The sequence below is a fragment of the Lonchura striata genome, chromosome 1 (genome assembly GCF_046129695.1).
Source record: "Lonchura striata isolate bLonStr1 chromosome 1, bLonStr1.mat, whole genome shotgun sequence".
Lineage (NCBI taxonomy): Eukaryota > Metazoa > Chordata > Aves > Passeriformes > Estrildidae > Lonchura > Lonchura striata.
In genome coordinates this window covers 18,097,426-18,112,845 of record NC_134603.1, presented here as the reverse complement: position 1 = coordinate 18,112,845, position 15,420 = coordinate 18,097,426, and the positions used below count along the sequence as shown (strand labels likewise).

General features: G+C 42.8%; 1 protein-coding gene across 4 annotated transcripts in view; it reads right to left on the bottom strand.

The window, feature by feature from the left end:
- Positions 1-15,420, bottom strand: part of SYBU (syntabulin) — a 39,920-nt gene that overhangs the window by 5,512 nt on the left and 18,988 nt on the right. For all 4 annotated transcript variants that reach the window (XM_021546459.3, XM_021546460.3, XM_031504070.2 and 1 more), the window contains exon 4: positions 1,308-1,410. In XM_021546459.3, the coding sequence (XP_021402134.2) occupies positions 1,308-1,410 (103 nt within the window). The remainder of the gene's footprint in view (positions 1-1,307; positions 1,411-15,420) is intronic.

Sequence of the window (15,420 nt, the reverse complement as noted above, 5' to 3'; positions counted from 1 at the left end):
ATTGTTTCACTTGGTTTTTTCCCTTCTCAACAAATGGAACAGTTTATAAGGAACAGATGGTTGAGTGGCTGCTGTGAACCTTCATCACACTGCTGCGGTTTGGGTGATTTTGTAATTATTTTACAATGAAGTACAGGACTGTGGTTTGTGACAACGCTGGAGTGTTTCATAGCAAGAACAGTTAAAAAAGAACATACTGCAAAGGAGATATCTCTTTCCACTTTATACAGTGCATCATCAAATCTCGTGTGTGGCAGAACTTGCAGAGACTGTGCTTAACATAGCAGCACATCTGAAGGAGCCTTATTACAGAGGACTTCTGTCCAATGCAGGATGTCAGTATGCTCTACTTTAAAGTTATATTAAAATGCCCAGTATATGAAATGATACAGAATCTTATATTAAGGTGATTTTAGGGCTTCATATTATACTTAGTACCATTTTTTCCCACAGCCAGTAACTTTACTTGTTGAATGTAATCTAGAGGGAACTTAAGTAGTGTTTATTTTTCTAAGAGTCTCATGATACAGATAGGAAAGTGCTCTCAGAGCCTCACACTGCGACCTTCAGGACTGTGACTCAGGCACACGGGTATCCTGCTGCTGTCCCAGCCTGCCTGCCAGCTCTTCCACAACGGGCAGGAAACCAGCCCTGCCCTGTGAACTCCTTCCTCCTGCTCCACAGAAAGCAACCAGCAGGGATTGTGTGGGCAGGACTGCTCCATCCCAATGCCCCTGCGCTCTCAAGCTGTCTGAATTTGCAATTCAGATATGACAGGGAGAAATCTTACAGAATCTTCATGAAAGGTTCACTTAGACAGATGACTATGATACAATTTTTCTTAAAAAAACTGCCTATAGGCTTGTCAAGGGTATTTCAGGCAAACTATCTATTTCTTACAACAAAAAATAAGATCACCATTTGGAAAGGTGTAAGCTTAGCTGAAAATGAATGACATAGATAAAACAAATTGTTAAGACCAAAAGGTTTAGGTTAACTGGTTAGAAACACTGCTGTTAACTAACACCCAGCTCTCTCCACTCCAGCCAATGCCTTTTCTGCCTTACCTGATTCTATTTTCCGTACTTGCCATGAATAAACAAAAAAAAAAACCAACAAGATGGCTGATCTGGCAGACTGACAATTTTTGTGCACTGAACACAGCATTTTTTTTCTTTCTTATATTGCAGTTCTCACCAGTGTGCTACCAAAGAGACTTGTGTTAACCCCATCATTTTAAAATGCAAGACCTTACCCAGTAGTCTATCTCTGCACTAGCAATATTCAGGAAAAATTGCTTTGCTTACTTGCGAGAAAAAGAAGATCTCTTGCTTCCAGCAGCTGACATATGGACTTCAGGTGCTGAAATACTGCCCGTGCTGCTTGAAGAGCTAAAATCAGCTTCACTGCCTAGAAAGGAAAAGGAAAGAGTGAAGACATGATGGAAATTATAACTCAAAGATTGTTTTCAAAATAACAGTGAATCACAAGCATCCTTCCTTTGTCTGTTCTGGGTGAATTTCAGAAGTTGCATGGATTTTCAAACATCCCTGGGGACAAGAACTGGATCTGTTCCAGATTTTCAACATTTCTTCAGAACTGGCACTTCAACAAGAGCAGAAAAAAACATTTGGACACAAAACCTTCACACTACAGAAGCCATTTTAGGTCTCAGACAGGAACACTTGTTGTGACAACCTGTTTGCTCTCTCACAGACATCGACAGACGAATGCGGCTGCTCACGTGGCTCCTTCAGAAGCACAGTGATTAGAACACACCACTGTAACTGGGTATTTCTCATGCTTACAACCAGGCAGAAACACTGCTCACTGCTTCTGTTTTGTTTCCTCAGATAACATAAATGTACATATATATAGGTATAAACATCTACAGGCTAATATCTATGTATTCATCTACACGCATATGCAGGTTTTCACGTGTTACAGAAGCATAGTGAAGCAGTTCTAATAACCTTCAAATAATCCAGTAATCACATGTAGGTCTCAAGTGCTTCTCAGGTACCAAGTCATCTGATTACTGATTTTCTATGGATCACACCTTTTATTTTACAAGCTCTGGCATATCCAAGGAAAACTGCTCTCATTTTGCTAAGGCAGCTGGATACATTAAGAAAGTTTTGTCCTCTGGAACAAAAACACACCAAAGCTATATTTTTTTTCAATCTGTCAGTCTAACAGCAAATGTTCCATGCTATACCCAGGTGGTCTCATGCTGTTGAGCCACAATAATGAATGGTGTCTTTAGCTGAGGGGATGGAAATAACTCTCCACCATCCTTTAAGCAGCTGACCAAGGAGAGCATTTCCCACCTGGGACTTTCTGGGTGTCATCCCATCGATAGACATCCCCAAGCCAGCAGCTGCAAACTTGCAGTTTTTGCTATCTTTTCCACACAGGGGAGATGCAAGTGCAGCCACCAGCATCCCACAATTGCAGCTAGACCTTCTAGTCCTCAATCTCTCTTCAGTTCTACACACAGCTGATGGTGAAGGGTGCATCATTCACCCTGAATGCCTGAGACTGAGAAAAGGCTTTGTCAGAGCCTGGCCTCACAGCCTTAAAGAGGCTGATTCAGCCAGCAACCATTCTTACCATCGGGCAACACTTAGCAACTGGCCTTAGGATAAGGTGAGATTAGATTTAACCCAATACTTTCCCTACTTCATGACATCTGAGACCAGCCTCCCTTTCTCTGTGCCTCTGCATCAGCATACCCCAGGATATTCCTCAGTCCAATTTCAAAGTGCTCAGATACAAAGCCTAGGTATTCAAAAGGAGATCCCAGGGACCCAGCTCTAGCACCTCTAACCAGCTCCATACCCAGTACAACGCCCCTGATAATCAGACCCAAGCCACCACACCCATACCCAGATCAGAGCTGTGTGCAAATTTGCAAGGGAAGGGAAGGAAAGCAGCAAAACCACTTGTCTTCACAGAGTATTTGTATCATGATTACAGATGTAAATAAGAGTGACCTTCTCCTTGGGGAAGCAAAATTATCATGGGACATGATGTTCCAAGATGCAACAGAGTTTTCCTGATAAACAAAACATCCCATCTACAAGACTAACATACACTCCAAATAATTTCTTGAAGTACCATAATACATACCAAAATACTTTTCTAACCAAGACCCAAACAGGTAAAAATGTCACACAGATGTCATACCTCTGGTGTTTGGGTCCCCAAAACATTCTTGCTCTTGCAAGACACCAGCAGCTTTCCCAAGGCAAGTCCTGGCTGCGGCACAGAGAGCAGGAGCCCCAGCCAAGGTTCATCTCTGGGTAAGTAGATCACATCATAATCAGATCTCACTATTGAAAGCATGGCCGAGTAGCAAGGCTTAAACAATCGCCTCTCCCTGACCTGCCTGGCTTGGAGCACCAAGAGCTGCAGGACTGGGCATGGCTGGTAAGAGCCAGAGGAGCCTGAAAACACAACCACACCATCAGCAGAGCTTTCTGAAAGACTGAACTGCATCTGAGACAGGAACAGTGTCTGCAAAGCATGAAATAACCTTCCTGGCCCTGATTCCAATAACAGCTACACACAAGCTTAACACTTAGCACAGGAGAGACTACTTATGTTTAAAATTAGCCATGTGGCTATTTATAGGATCTTTCAGAACATTTTATAAGTTAAAGGGGTCACTGCTAGTAATTGTTCCAAGTGTACAAATTATGTTCAAGCCAGTATTGTGTGTAGCAGAGCTTGACAGCAGTGTTATTAGGAGACTTTAAAAAACATCTTTTCCCATTTGGTAGACATCTCTGAGCAAAATAACATGGCATCTATCCATAAAATATCTATTGCAACATATTCTCATGACTTCTATCTTACAAATAACAAAACATGAAACTCTGTTTAGCAGCAGTGCAGGCAGGAGTTGAACATGGCTTCTCGTTCTCCTAATGCCATTCTCCAGGCTGACAGCTTCCTAAGGATGACTGTTGATTGTTGTCACTGTGACTTTGTCATTGCAAAATCTCACACATGTAAGCTCCAGAACAGCCTATTAATTTAGTGCTAACTATGAAAGAGACTGACATTTTTCAACCCCGCATTCCTTTGTCTTTACTGGCCGTAACACTCGTTTAGCACCGATGAGAGACTTTCCTCTTGAAAGGACTGTCTTACCCCTTCCTGCACCAGATGCTGCGCCAGCTTCAGCAGTCTGTCATTTGGAGCTGAGTGATTCTTGCAGGTTGCAGCACCAGCGCGGCAGCCCGTGGGGCCAGGCTGGTGTCCGTGCGGGGCAGCCCGTCCTCGCCCCGGCAGCGGGCTGCGAGCAGCACGCCCACGCCGTGGAGCAGAGCTCTGCCCGGCTCCGTGCATCGGGACGAACAGCGCACGGACGGCCAGCGAAGCACCGGCACATTTTCCAGCCTTGCTCTTCGCCGGGAACGGGGATGTGAGAACACGAGCGCAATGCTGCAGAGCCCAGTGCTCTTCACCGCTCGGCGGGCTGCGGCACCGAGCCCAGAGCGCTCTGCAGGCAGCACCGCACTCTGCGCTGCCATTTCGCCTCCTCGCTGCCCTGACAGCATCGCGACAGCCGCTGGGCTGGGCTGAGCCCGAGGGAGGAGAAGGGAGCCCGTGCCAGCTGCGGCGCTGCCCGAGCCGTGCCGAGCCGAGCCGTGCGGGCAGCGCCGCCCGGGCGGAGCTGAGACCGCCCGGCGCGGGGCGAACCCCGCCCGGCACGGGGCGAACCCCGCCCGGCACGGGGCGAACCCCGCCCGGCACGGGGCGAACCCCGCCCGGCACGGGGCGAACCCCGCCCGGCACGGGGCGAACCCCGCCCGGCCGGCGCCCGTGCCTCTGCTCGGGGAGCTCACTCTCCCGCCGCAGCCCGGGGATCAACCGGGACACTCTTAGGAACATCTCAAGGGCAGGCTTCCCGTCCTGCAGCTGACGCAGTTACAGCCCCGGGGCCGGGATGGAGGCGGGAGAAGAAGGAGCCGCCGGCCGGCGCCGCCGCGGCCCCGCTCCGGGCGCGGGCACACCTCACCCCCAGCGGCAGCCACGCCCGGGCCCGCACAGCGCAGGACAGCGGCCGCACAGCTCCTCTTGCAAGGACTCTTACCGCTTCCTGCAAAAGGGGCTACACGCTGGGCCACCAGCTTCAGCCGTATGATACTGGAGTTCACTAACATACATATACATATACATATACATATACATATACATATACATATACATATACATATACATATACATATACATATACATACACATACACATACACATACACATACACATACACACATACGTCATGTTTATGGAATCAAACAATAGATTTTTGTACACCAGAAACGACCTAGGAAAACCAAACTGCTAAATTGCCCACATGCACAGAAAAATGTAAGAAAAAAAAAGTGCCGCAAAGAAGCAATGAAATGTTGCTTTAACATTTCAGGCTTTTTTTCAGATAACACTCTTAAAAATGACATATCCTTATATGTATATCGATCTTGAAGTAGGCTTTGCATATAGCCAGTAAAACAGAGCTGTAAATAAAACAGTGCTGACAGAAACAGCTTGTCCTCAAAATGTAAAGCATTTAAATTTACTGAGCTTTCTTGCCTTCAAAAGCACTCCGTGATACAGCAAAGTGACCAAAATATGCATACATATTAACTTCTTTGGTGTAGCTACTTGATGAGTAAGTGGCATGCTGTCTCTCTAGATAGCCTGATTTAGAGACTCCCAGAGCTTGGGCCTGACTGTGTGAAAAAATATCCAGCAAAGTCATTAGAAGCAGCTGGAAAAGTAGAGAGAATTCAGTTGTAATGAATTCAGAATTCCACTAATGAAAGGACCTGCATTTTGAAGAGATTTACTTTAATTTATCATGAGAGCTTTAAGTCACAGCTACATCTCTAGCTCCAATACTTAACAGCATAAGCAGTATATTTCCAGGAAGCACTAATACCCCTTTTATTTTTCTATTTAATATAGGGTTGCTCCTGCAAGATAGATTTTGTACACTAAAAATGACCTAGGAAAGAAAATCACACTGCTCACATGCATGGACAGATGTATAAAAAAAAAAAAAAAAAAAAAAAAAAAAGCTGCAAAGAAGCAATGAAATCTTGCGTTAACACTTCAGGCTTTTCTCTAGATAACACCCTTAAAAATAGCCCATTTTGAAGTCTCCTAGTGGGAGATGTGCTGATGTGATGAATTCAAAGTGTCAAGACCTTAGATGACAGTGAGTTTTGGTTTCAGTCCCTGGCCTTTGGCTTTTTACTTACTTGACTTAGGATTATTGTATGGGAGACTCTTATTTTGGACTTAACTATTAAATTTCTCACTGAACAGTACCTGGGTAATGGCAGATAGAACCCTGAGAGCAAGGAACAGGTCACAGCTCTCCTCCATATGGACTGCTGTAACCTTTGGATGACAAAAGCTGCTCCCATATGCTCTGCCTGTGTCACTCTCTCCACTATAATGAGGTCTAACATCAGGGAGGAAGCTGAAGACAGGTTGCACTGGTTCAGGAACTCTTAGGAGAAGTGTAGATTTGGGCTCCTTTGGTCTAAAAAGGGGAATGGACTCAGACTCTTTCCTCAAGGTCTAACTGCTCAGGTGTGACACAGCACTAGGACTGCCCATATTTCAGAGGAATTAAACCTGCTGAATTTCTGCACTCACAGAGATGGTCTGGCCCTGGTATGGAGGTTCACAGTGAATCCAAGGCATGCACGTGGGCACACCCAGGACTACAGGCAGGTGACTAAGTCTGCGAGATGGGCACTTCTCCCTGGCATCTCCTGTGGGCATGTCTGGTGTGGTCTCTGCTGTGAATCTTGCATTTTAGTACCTAATCACCCCTCTGGTTTTATACAGGGTTTAGTCATCGAACTCACATTTGTGAGCTGTGCTCCACATATAACACCAAGAAACTGGGTACAGCAATGTCTGGAGTCCTCAATCCAGGGTACAACAGGCATCTCTTCCCTATCCCACTGCACTGGCCAATGAATGAAGCCACACTCCCCACTCCTGGGTGGACATCCACCCAACTGCTCGGCAGTGCTCCCTCAGCAGACAGGGCTGTGGTCACATTTCAGCTGAGTGCTTGGCCCAGCAGCAGCTGGGAACTTGGGCAGCTGGCAGAGACACAGTCAGAGAGGGTGTGGAGAAAAACTTTGGGTGTGGGTCTCCATAAATTGTTCAAACGTGTTGGGCAAGAAGACTTCCAGCTCAAAACCAGACAGATTTTTGGGAAGGACTGCAACACAGATCCTGCTCCCCTGTGTTTGGATCGAAATGCAATTTTACAAATGATTATTTATCTTGATTTTTTCTCACTTTTCTTGCTAATTCTTTTTACTTTGAAAAAAGGATTGTTATCAAATAATTAATCTAATTAAGCAGTTTTCTGATCTAAGTACTATAGTTTCAGTAGTAATCTGAACCACACTAATGCAAATTATAAGCATTGCAGATCTCAACATGAATACATAATATGACTTATGTATTCTGTGAAACCACAATCAATCAAGCTCTTCTCTCAAAACACTACAAAATAATTACTGACATTGGCTGAGAGCCATCATGCATATTCTGCATATCACTATGATCTGGGCTTGTGTTTTCTTAATTGTTTCTAATTCACTGATTTGTAGAGAAGCCAAAAGCAGATGCTGGAACAGACAAAGAGCATTACAAGTTGGAGTTTTTTGCTGCTTTATGTATTTTTAAGGATATTTTTCATACAGAAGTCAGCATGACCTAGTTATTTTTTGTGCTTCTGCATGGAGTTTGAGCCATTCTAACAACACCTTAAAAATGACTCCCATAATTTCACTCTTCTCAGCCTGAAGCGACCTTTGTCAGGGGGAACATATGCTCATGGAGCAGAAGGGAACAGTCTAGGGAACTTATCTTCTTGTTCAAACAAAAAGGCTTTTTGTTATCAGAGACAGAAGGATGCTGCTTTCCTACACCAACCTCAATACAAACATTGAAATTGGAGGTTCAAAAAATACACTGGGAGTTGTACAACACAATGCTAACTTGCATTTGACAGTTTAGAAATTATATCTTTAATCCACCTATGGACAAGTATATTTAATAAGCAACCATGCAGTATCACCTCAGAGGATTTTTTTAATGTACTGGGCAGTACTATTTGGTCTGTTTGAAGGGAAATGCATAGGCTGGTCAGAAGTATTTTTAGGAACTGGAAAATGTCATCTTTGGCAGGGATAACTTAGCAGTACACAGAGAGGCAGCAAACTTCATCACAGACTGGGAAAAGATCCCAGCCCTCCTGTCACGTTGGTGGCAGAAGTTTAACAAAGGGTTTTCAGAGGCCCCTTCAACACATCTCCCAAATTTGGTTCCCGTGTGCAAGGAGGAGGGCACAGTGTATCTGCAAGTGCACAAAACTGCATGCAAAACCTGATTCAAGTGAAAGCTTATGCATAGTCACCCTTAATACAAGACATATGGTTTTCATTTCAATGTGCATAAAACATTTTAAATCAGTTTGACATGTTTTCAACAGGCAAGGGAAAAACATTGGAAAGAGAAATATATCTGGGGGGTAACTGGTGAAACAACCCTGCAATTCAGGATGAGAAGCAAAATTTGTCGTAAGCTAATCAAATATTTACTGTAACACACATGTTGAAATTATTACAAAAAACTAATGAAGTTCAAGTGCCATATGTTGAAAAGAACAGCAAAACCTTATGCCATTGGTTGCATAAACAGTATTTTTTACAGGAAGAAGTCCAAGGTGGGTCTGAGGCCAATGCATTTCAAGTTATGACTGCCATCATTTGCTGCTTTTTTTCATTCTTACTGTTAAGAAGCAAAAATGACAGACAAGAAGCCTGTGCTTTTTCAGCTTATTAATCCTTGCAGGTTTGTGGTCAAGCTGTACTCCACCAGCTCTAGCAAACAGACACAGCCTGCCCAGATTTCAAAAGCCAACAGCTTCCTATTATTTACAGAATCTAAGAAAGGTGGAACACAGACCTGTAATTAAGTGCCTCAGCATGGAAGCAAGACAATGTAATACTAATAAAATATTAAACAAACCTCACAGAATTTTAATTTCTTTTAAATATATTTAATGTAATGGTGTATATAAAATACATTATTATAAAGCAGACTTGCTATTTTTTATGCCACATTAAAGGCAGTACATTTCAGAGTCCTTGGGGAAGCCATGTTCATTTTGCAGTGTCTGGAGGCTGAATGCACAAGAAGAGGCCAGGTCTCCAGCTCCTGGGGGAGTTATGGCAGCTTTGGAGCTGGTGCTCTCCCTGACTGCCATCCCTACTGGGAACCACCTCCCACCAGTCCCACTCAGCAAAGCTTCTCAGCTCTGCAAACTTGTTTCTGTGCATGCCTAGAAGCAGGTCAGCTTAAAAAGTGGTGAACAGTTTGGTGCCTCTTTCGAAAAACCTGGGTGGGTGTTTCACACTAGACCACATAAATCCGGATCCACACAAAGCAAACCCAATGACATCTCTTTTATGCTGTCTGCTTTACTGGGGAAAGAAAGGTACCACCTGGGATTTTTAGGGCCAAGCTTAGCTTTGAACTGGGAGGATGCTGCACATGATCTCCCCATCACACCCCCAGGAACACAGCATCCAGCAATAAGAACTTTATAAAGAGATGAGGCCCCATCCTTGCAGCTTGTCATGCCCTTCTCCAGCTCCTCCAAAAAAACACCTAGTAGTTTGGAATGCCTGTCTTCATTAACCCCTGCTACATGAGTGAAATCCATACAGGCCAGAATTTCCCACCATCCCACCTCCATCAGGAGATTCCACCCTGCACGTAACACAGCTGAGAAAACTGTTCTCTGCAACCTAAAATTTTAGCAAAGTTGGGCAACTTCTATCTAGTTGTTCTGGCTGCTGGGTTTTGTTTTATGAGTATTGTGGTTTATTTACTGCAACAAGGACTGGGCATGCATTTTTCCCTTCTGCTAGGCTATTTCCAAGCTCAGAATTCTTAACTTCAAGGGAGAACCAAAACAGAGTAAAGACATCTAAAGCATCAGGATTTAGATATCTATGTACATAAAAGCAAGTAAAATACCACTGCTTAAATAGGCCAGATGTTTTAAATGATACCACTGTCTGCAAAGATCCAATAAGTTGTTTATGCTTGACCTTCCCCTTCTGAGGCCAGTCACCACCCAGTCACCAATGCCTTTATATGACAGTGAAATCAAGTGAGATTTCCATTACTAAAATAAAGACATTCCCATGGATTTCTATTTCTATGCATAAATACATATATATAAACACATATTGACTTATCCACTCAATACGGTACAGAAGTACTTGAGGACTCTGAGGGAAACAAAAAAAAAAAATAGATCAGAGAGCACTGAAAATATTTATGATTTGAAGTCAAATATGGCCAGAAAAAGGTAAAATCAGATTCTTCTACTTTCTGTTCTAAATGATGCTTTAATTATGAAAACTAATAAATGCCTTTCTTCTTTTAACAATGGGATAAAACATAAAAATAAATCCCCCAAAATTCAAAATATTTTAGATTGAATATGGCCTTTGTTCAGTTTGAAACAAAGATTTTGTTTAATGTTTTGATTTGGCAGCAACCCCCAAATCAATTGTTTGCATAGCTCTGCTTTGAACATAGTAAGATGTCAGACAAAAAAGCAATAGAGGATGAAAAGAAAAATACAAAAGGAAATAATCTATCAATTCCTGAGTAAACACTGCTCAGAAAACACTTTAAATCCCATGATTCTCATTTAAAAAAGCATTAATAACCTGGAGAAATTCCAAAAAAGGTCAACAATAATAATAACAGCATGACAGGACACTGTTTATGAGAGGAGATTAAGGGAATGCAATTTGTTTATTCTAAGATAAAAATGCATACTGACAATACAGTTTATCATGGGAGGGGGAATACAGCTGGAAAACTGTAAAGAAAACTATGTAAAACAGCAACAGGGTTCTGGCTGTGATGCATGTTATTTCATGAAAAATTACTTGAAATAAAAACTAATGGTGAGTGGGAGTTGTGCATAGTAAAATGTGTCTGGAGTAGGTTCAGAATACTTTAACCAGGGAAAGTTAGGAAGCTATTTTAAACATTGGCATAAATAATACAGATTGTAATTTAAAAGCAGAGGACAAAAAAAATTTCCTAAGGGAAGATTCATAATGGACTCTTTCTCATGCACAGCATTTCATTCTTTCAAGTGGGCTGAAATCCACAGGAAGCAAACTCAAGGCACAGAAAACTCACTGCAGTAAATAAACAAATTTCAAGGCATGTTCTATGTTGACCTCACACATATTTTAAACCAAATACTTAAGAGTGTGCAGTGTGTTTAGCATTGGTTTCTCCTTTCTGGCTCAAATTCCACTCTGGATTAACAGAGGAGAAAAAACCCAAACAAACCTCCTTAAATATACAAAAAGAATCATATTGTTTTTACTAAAGATCACAGCTATTGCCATCTTCGATACCTACCTCTAAACCCCAGGGCCCTTCTTGTGCCAGGCCCTCGGCTGCCTTTTCCTGATGCAGGAGCACATCCCTGCAAACCCTAGGAGACTGGAATTTCTATCAAAAGGCACTCAGGTCTAACAGATGTGGTGTGTGGCAGGGATGCCATGCTGTGCAGCATCCCAGGCAGTCCCTGCAGAAGCCCCAGCCAGGTCCCTGCTCCCTGCAGTACAGCAGCGGCTCTCTCGCGCACCAAGAGCGAGGTTGAGCTGGAGGCCATCCACGGGCATCCTCGGCCACCATCTCCCTGTGACAGTGGCCGTCCCATTTCTGTGTGTCTGCAGCAGCAGTACAATTAATGGGTCAGGGAGAGAGGGACGGAGGAGTTGCCGTGTGCCTGCTGGGAGCTCAGCTCCAAACCCCCGTACAGGAGTAGCGGAGTTAAAGTGGAGCAGCTGCCCTGGGAGCAGACACCCGCATCCCCTCGGCCTGCCTGGGCTCTGTATCAGGGCACTCCTCTGTTTGTGCTGAACTCCTTCCCCCAAAAGGCACACAAAGACATCTAAATCTAAGTTTCTTTTCCATTTCCTGAACTAAGCAACAAGGATATCCTTTTATTTATTTATTTATTTATTTATTGTAAGGAAGGAGGTATGTAATTGCAGAGTTTTGCCCAAGGCCCTGAACTGCAGGTGCCCTGTGCCACCAGCCCAGAGCAGGTCCCTATGCAGGACAGTGGGACTCAGGCTTTCAGCTTTTATTTGCCAATTTCTCCTTCACAATTTGCTGGCTTCTTTTTTGGATCCTCCATTTTTGCGGTGACATCTGGGCACTTGCTGCAGCCTAAGAGTCTTCTGAACAAAGAAATATATTTTGAGAGGCCACAGCCTACCCGCTAATTGCCTATGTCTCTACTAAGCAACATCCAAAATCATGTTTTAGAAGAGGCTGGATTATAAAATTTGTGACACAGATTTAAAAGATGGTTTTTCTATGACACTTTAACAGGAATTTGTAGATCTGTGTTAAATACTATGAAACACTTTGAAGCTGAAGAACTATTTGTAGCTTCTATTTTGCTTATTCATGTTTATAAGAAATTTTTGGGTATTTGAAAATGTCTTGCCCAGCAATTCAAGCAAATTTGTTTAAATTAAAAGTTTAATACAAAATACATATAAATCTGAACTAAAAACCTACTGCTATGCTAATAATTTTTACCTATCATTCTAAGCATCTTTTGCTTAAAATATTTAGATTCTGGTTATATATTATTTTTCAGAAGCTACAGAGCACTTATTTCACTTCAGTGTATTTAGTTAGCTTTAGGACTTTACTTAGTCCTAAAAACATTTAATTTCTGTGAATCCATAGCACAAAATGGGATTCAGAATCTCCCTTTGCTAGGCAGCTTGGGCAGCAGTCCTCACAAAATGGAAAACAGAGTGCCTAAGCTTATCAGGTATGAACAGAAGAGGAAGAAGCTATAATTAAAACTAGCTGAAGGTCCATGCTTGCTCTTCAAGCACAAACTTTCTTCCACAACTGAATGTCTAAGAGCTTCCCTTTCCATTAAAAAAAGAAAGAGGCCAATAAAGAGAAAGAAAAGTCACAGAGCCTGTGGTTGACTTTAGTAAGAACCAACAGCAGATGAGTCAGAGGCCTGATGAGGACACAGGCAAGGCAGGTAGGATTCATCTGACTAAACATGGAAGTCTTCCATGTCTGAGCCAACCTCGGTCCTATTCTCAATCAACATAACCAGTGAATCCTAAAGTAAATGATTTAATATTTAGTTAGAAAGATCACACACCAGATACAGTGGATTCATTCATTCTACTTCCTTTAAAACGAAATAGAACCTTAGTGCACTCATGCAAAGATCCTGCACTACAGGATTGGGAGTTAATAATTAATCCCTACACTACAGATAGGGAATGGAGGTCAGATAAATTAGGGGCTGTATCTGCTCTATTCATGTTGGATGAAGACTATGAATTCACACATCCCTGACCTCCAAAATAGCTCCTTGTAAGTCCTAGAGGGGAAATGGCAGGTTCACCTGTTAAAGTTGTTTTGTTTCCCTTGAGCAATGGAACCAGCCACTAGGACCAGCAACAGTCAGACCCCATCTGCTACTGAAGGTTGTCTAAGGAGTTAATTAGATTCCAATTTCACTTCCTCTAAATCACAAAGGATGAGGGATTTATGCCAGGCAGAGGAGCTCCAACCAATGAGATTTACTGGCTGTGCTGGGTCTAGAACTAGAAGGAAATATTCAAAGGGGCCATAAGAACCTGGATATCCTGGAATATGTGGGGGAGGCTGGGCTTTGCAAATGCTGGACCCTCAGCAGTATCGCCCCCTCCACCATCCCCCAGACCTCACAGGCTGGCCACCTTCCAGCCCTCACTGACTGCTACAACCACCAAACTGCTGCAGGGTGATGTCCTCTGGGCTCTGAGGATGGCATGGGCAGGAACCCAGACACGATGTCCTCACTCCTGGAGGATGAGATGTGCATGTGCATCTCCCCAGAGCACACCCTGCTCCTCCAGGACCCCTGGAACCGAGGCCTTAATAACTCCCTGTGCTGGCAGGTGAGGCAAGCAAATCTGCACAGCTCCATAACAACAGACATGAAATTAAAGCAGTAAAATAGGCAGGAGGACTAAGCACATACAGAAATATTATCCAGAAACATTTTTTTATTTAGAAAATCGGCAGTAGCTATTTTGTGTGGGTGCAGAATGAAAGGTGAAGGAAAAGAAGAAAAGCAAAAGCAACTGAGGAAAAAAAACTGCCACAACTGTATTTGTGAGATTCTGTACTAGAAGTCTCAGACACTTTAGTGTCACAAATGAAATTATGAAATACAAATAGCAGAAAGGGAGAAGAGTGTGACTGAAACTGTACAGGAAACAGATGTTGCATATGGTTGGATTTGAATGTCAGGATGCTTAAAATGGCTGCTATCAGGTATGGGATAGAAGTGAAGCATTCAAAGCATGTGCTTACAGCTGAGAAAGATGCTTTCTCCCTCTTTATTGCCAAGGTGATGTTTTAAAAAACAGATCAAAAGCCTTCCAGAAGCACAAGTACTTGACCACTGTGTATCTGCTCTTTGCCAAATATCAAGTAGCTTAAAGATATAATGCTCAAGTTAAAGCTCTCCTCATCTGGTTTAAGTTACTGATTGAACCTGGGTTTTTGCTCTTCCTCTTTTCACTTGCAACCTCCTTGGTACCTATCAAAGAATCTATGCTCTACACTTATCAATAAACATTGTCAGATCAAGAGATTACTTGTTGTTAATTCAAGTAATTTAAGGAAAGAACTAATGGTCAGTCAGAGGCAAGACATTCCATAATTTGGTATCAACTCAATTCACTTGGTCAATCTTCAGAACCTTTTTTTTGTTCTAGGACCAATTATATGAACCTAGAGTAGCTAATTTCCTAATTTCAGCATTTTTATGCATGTGACACCAGCCACATATCTAAGTAATTGAATATTCCTAGGAATGGAAGCATGAATTTCCCAATTTCACCACTCAAGTATGATTATCACTGGTTGCAGGATGGGAACATGGTGTTCACTGATTATATACTACATTTGTAACCAGGTTAAATGTTCTTTGCCATGCCCTTGTTCTAAATTATCCCTCCTGCAACAAAAGGGGCAGTCTTTGAATGTGGGTTATGAGGTGCTGTTAAGTAAGTTACAGCAAAAAGACAGATACCAGTCTTCCTATTGCTCTTACATATGTGGGATGGAATGAAGAATGACAGTTTGTTTTAAGGATCAGTCAAGGCACTTTGCTATCTCCAAATAGAGGTTTTCCATTGGCTTTGGTGTGTTTTTTTTTTTCAAACAACTAAACAATGTGACTTTGTGTTAGAATATACAGTACACCATCAGCATCTTAAGAAGTGT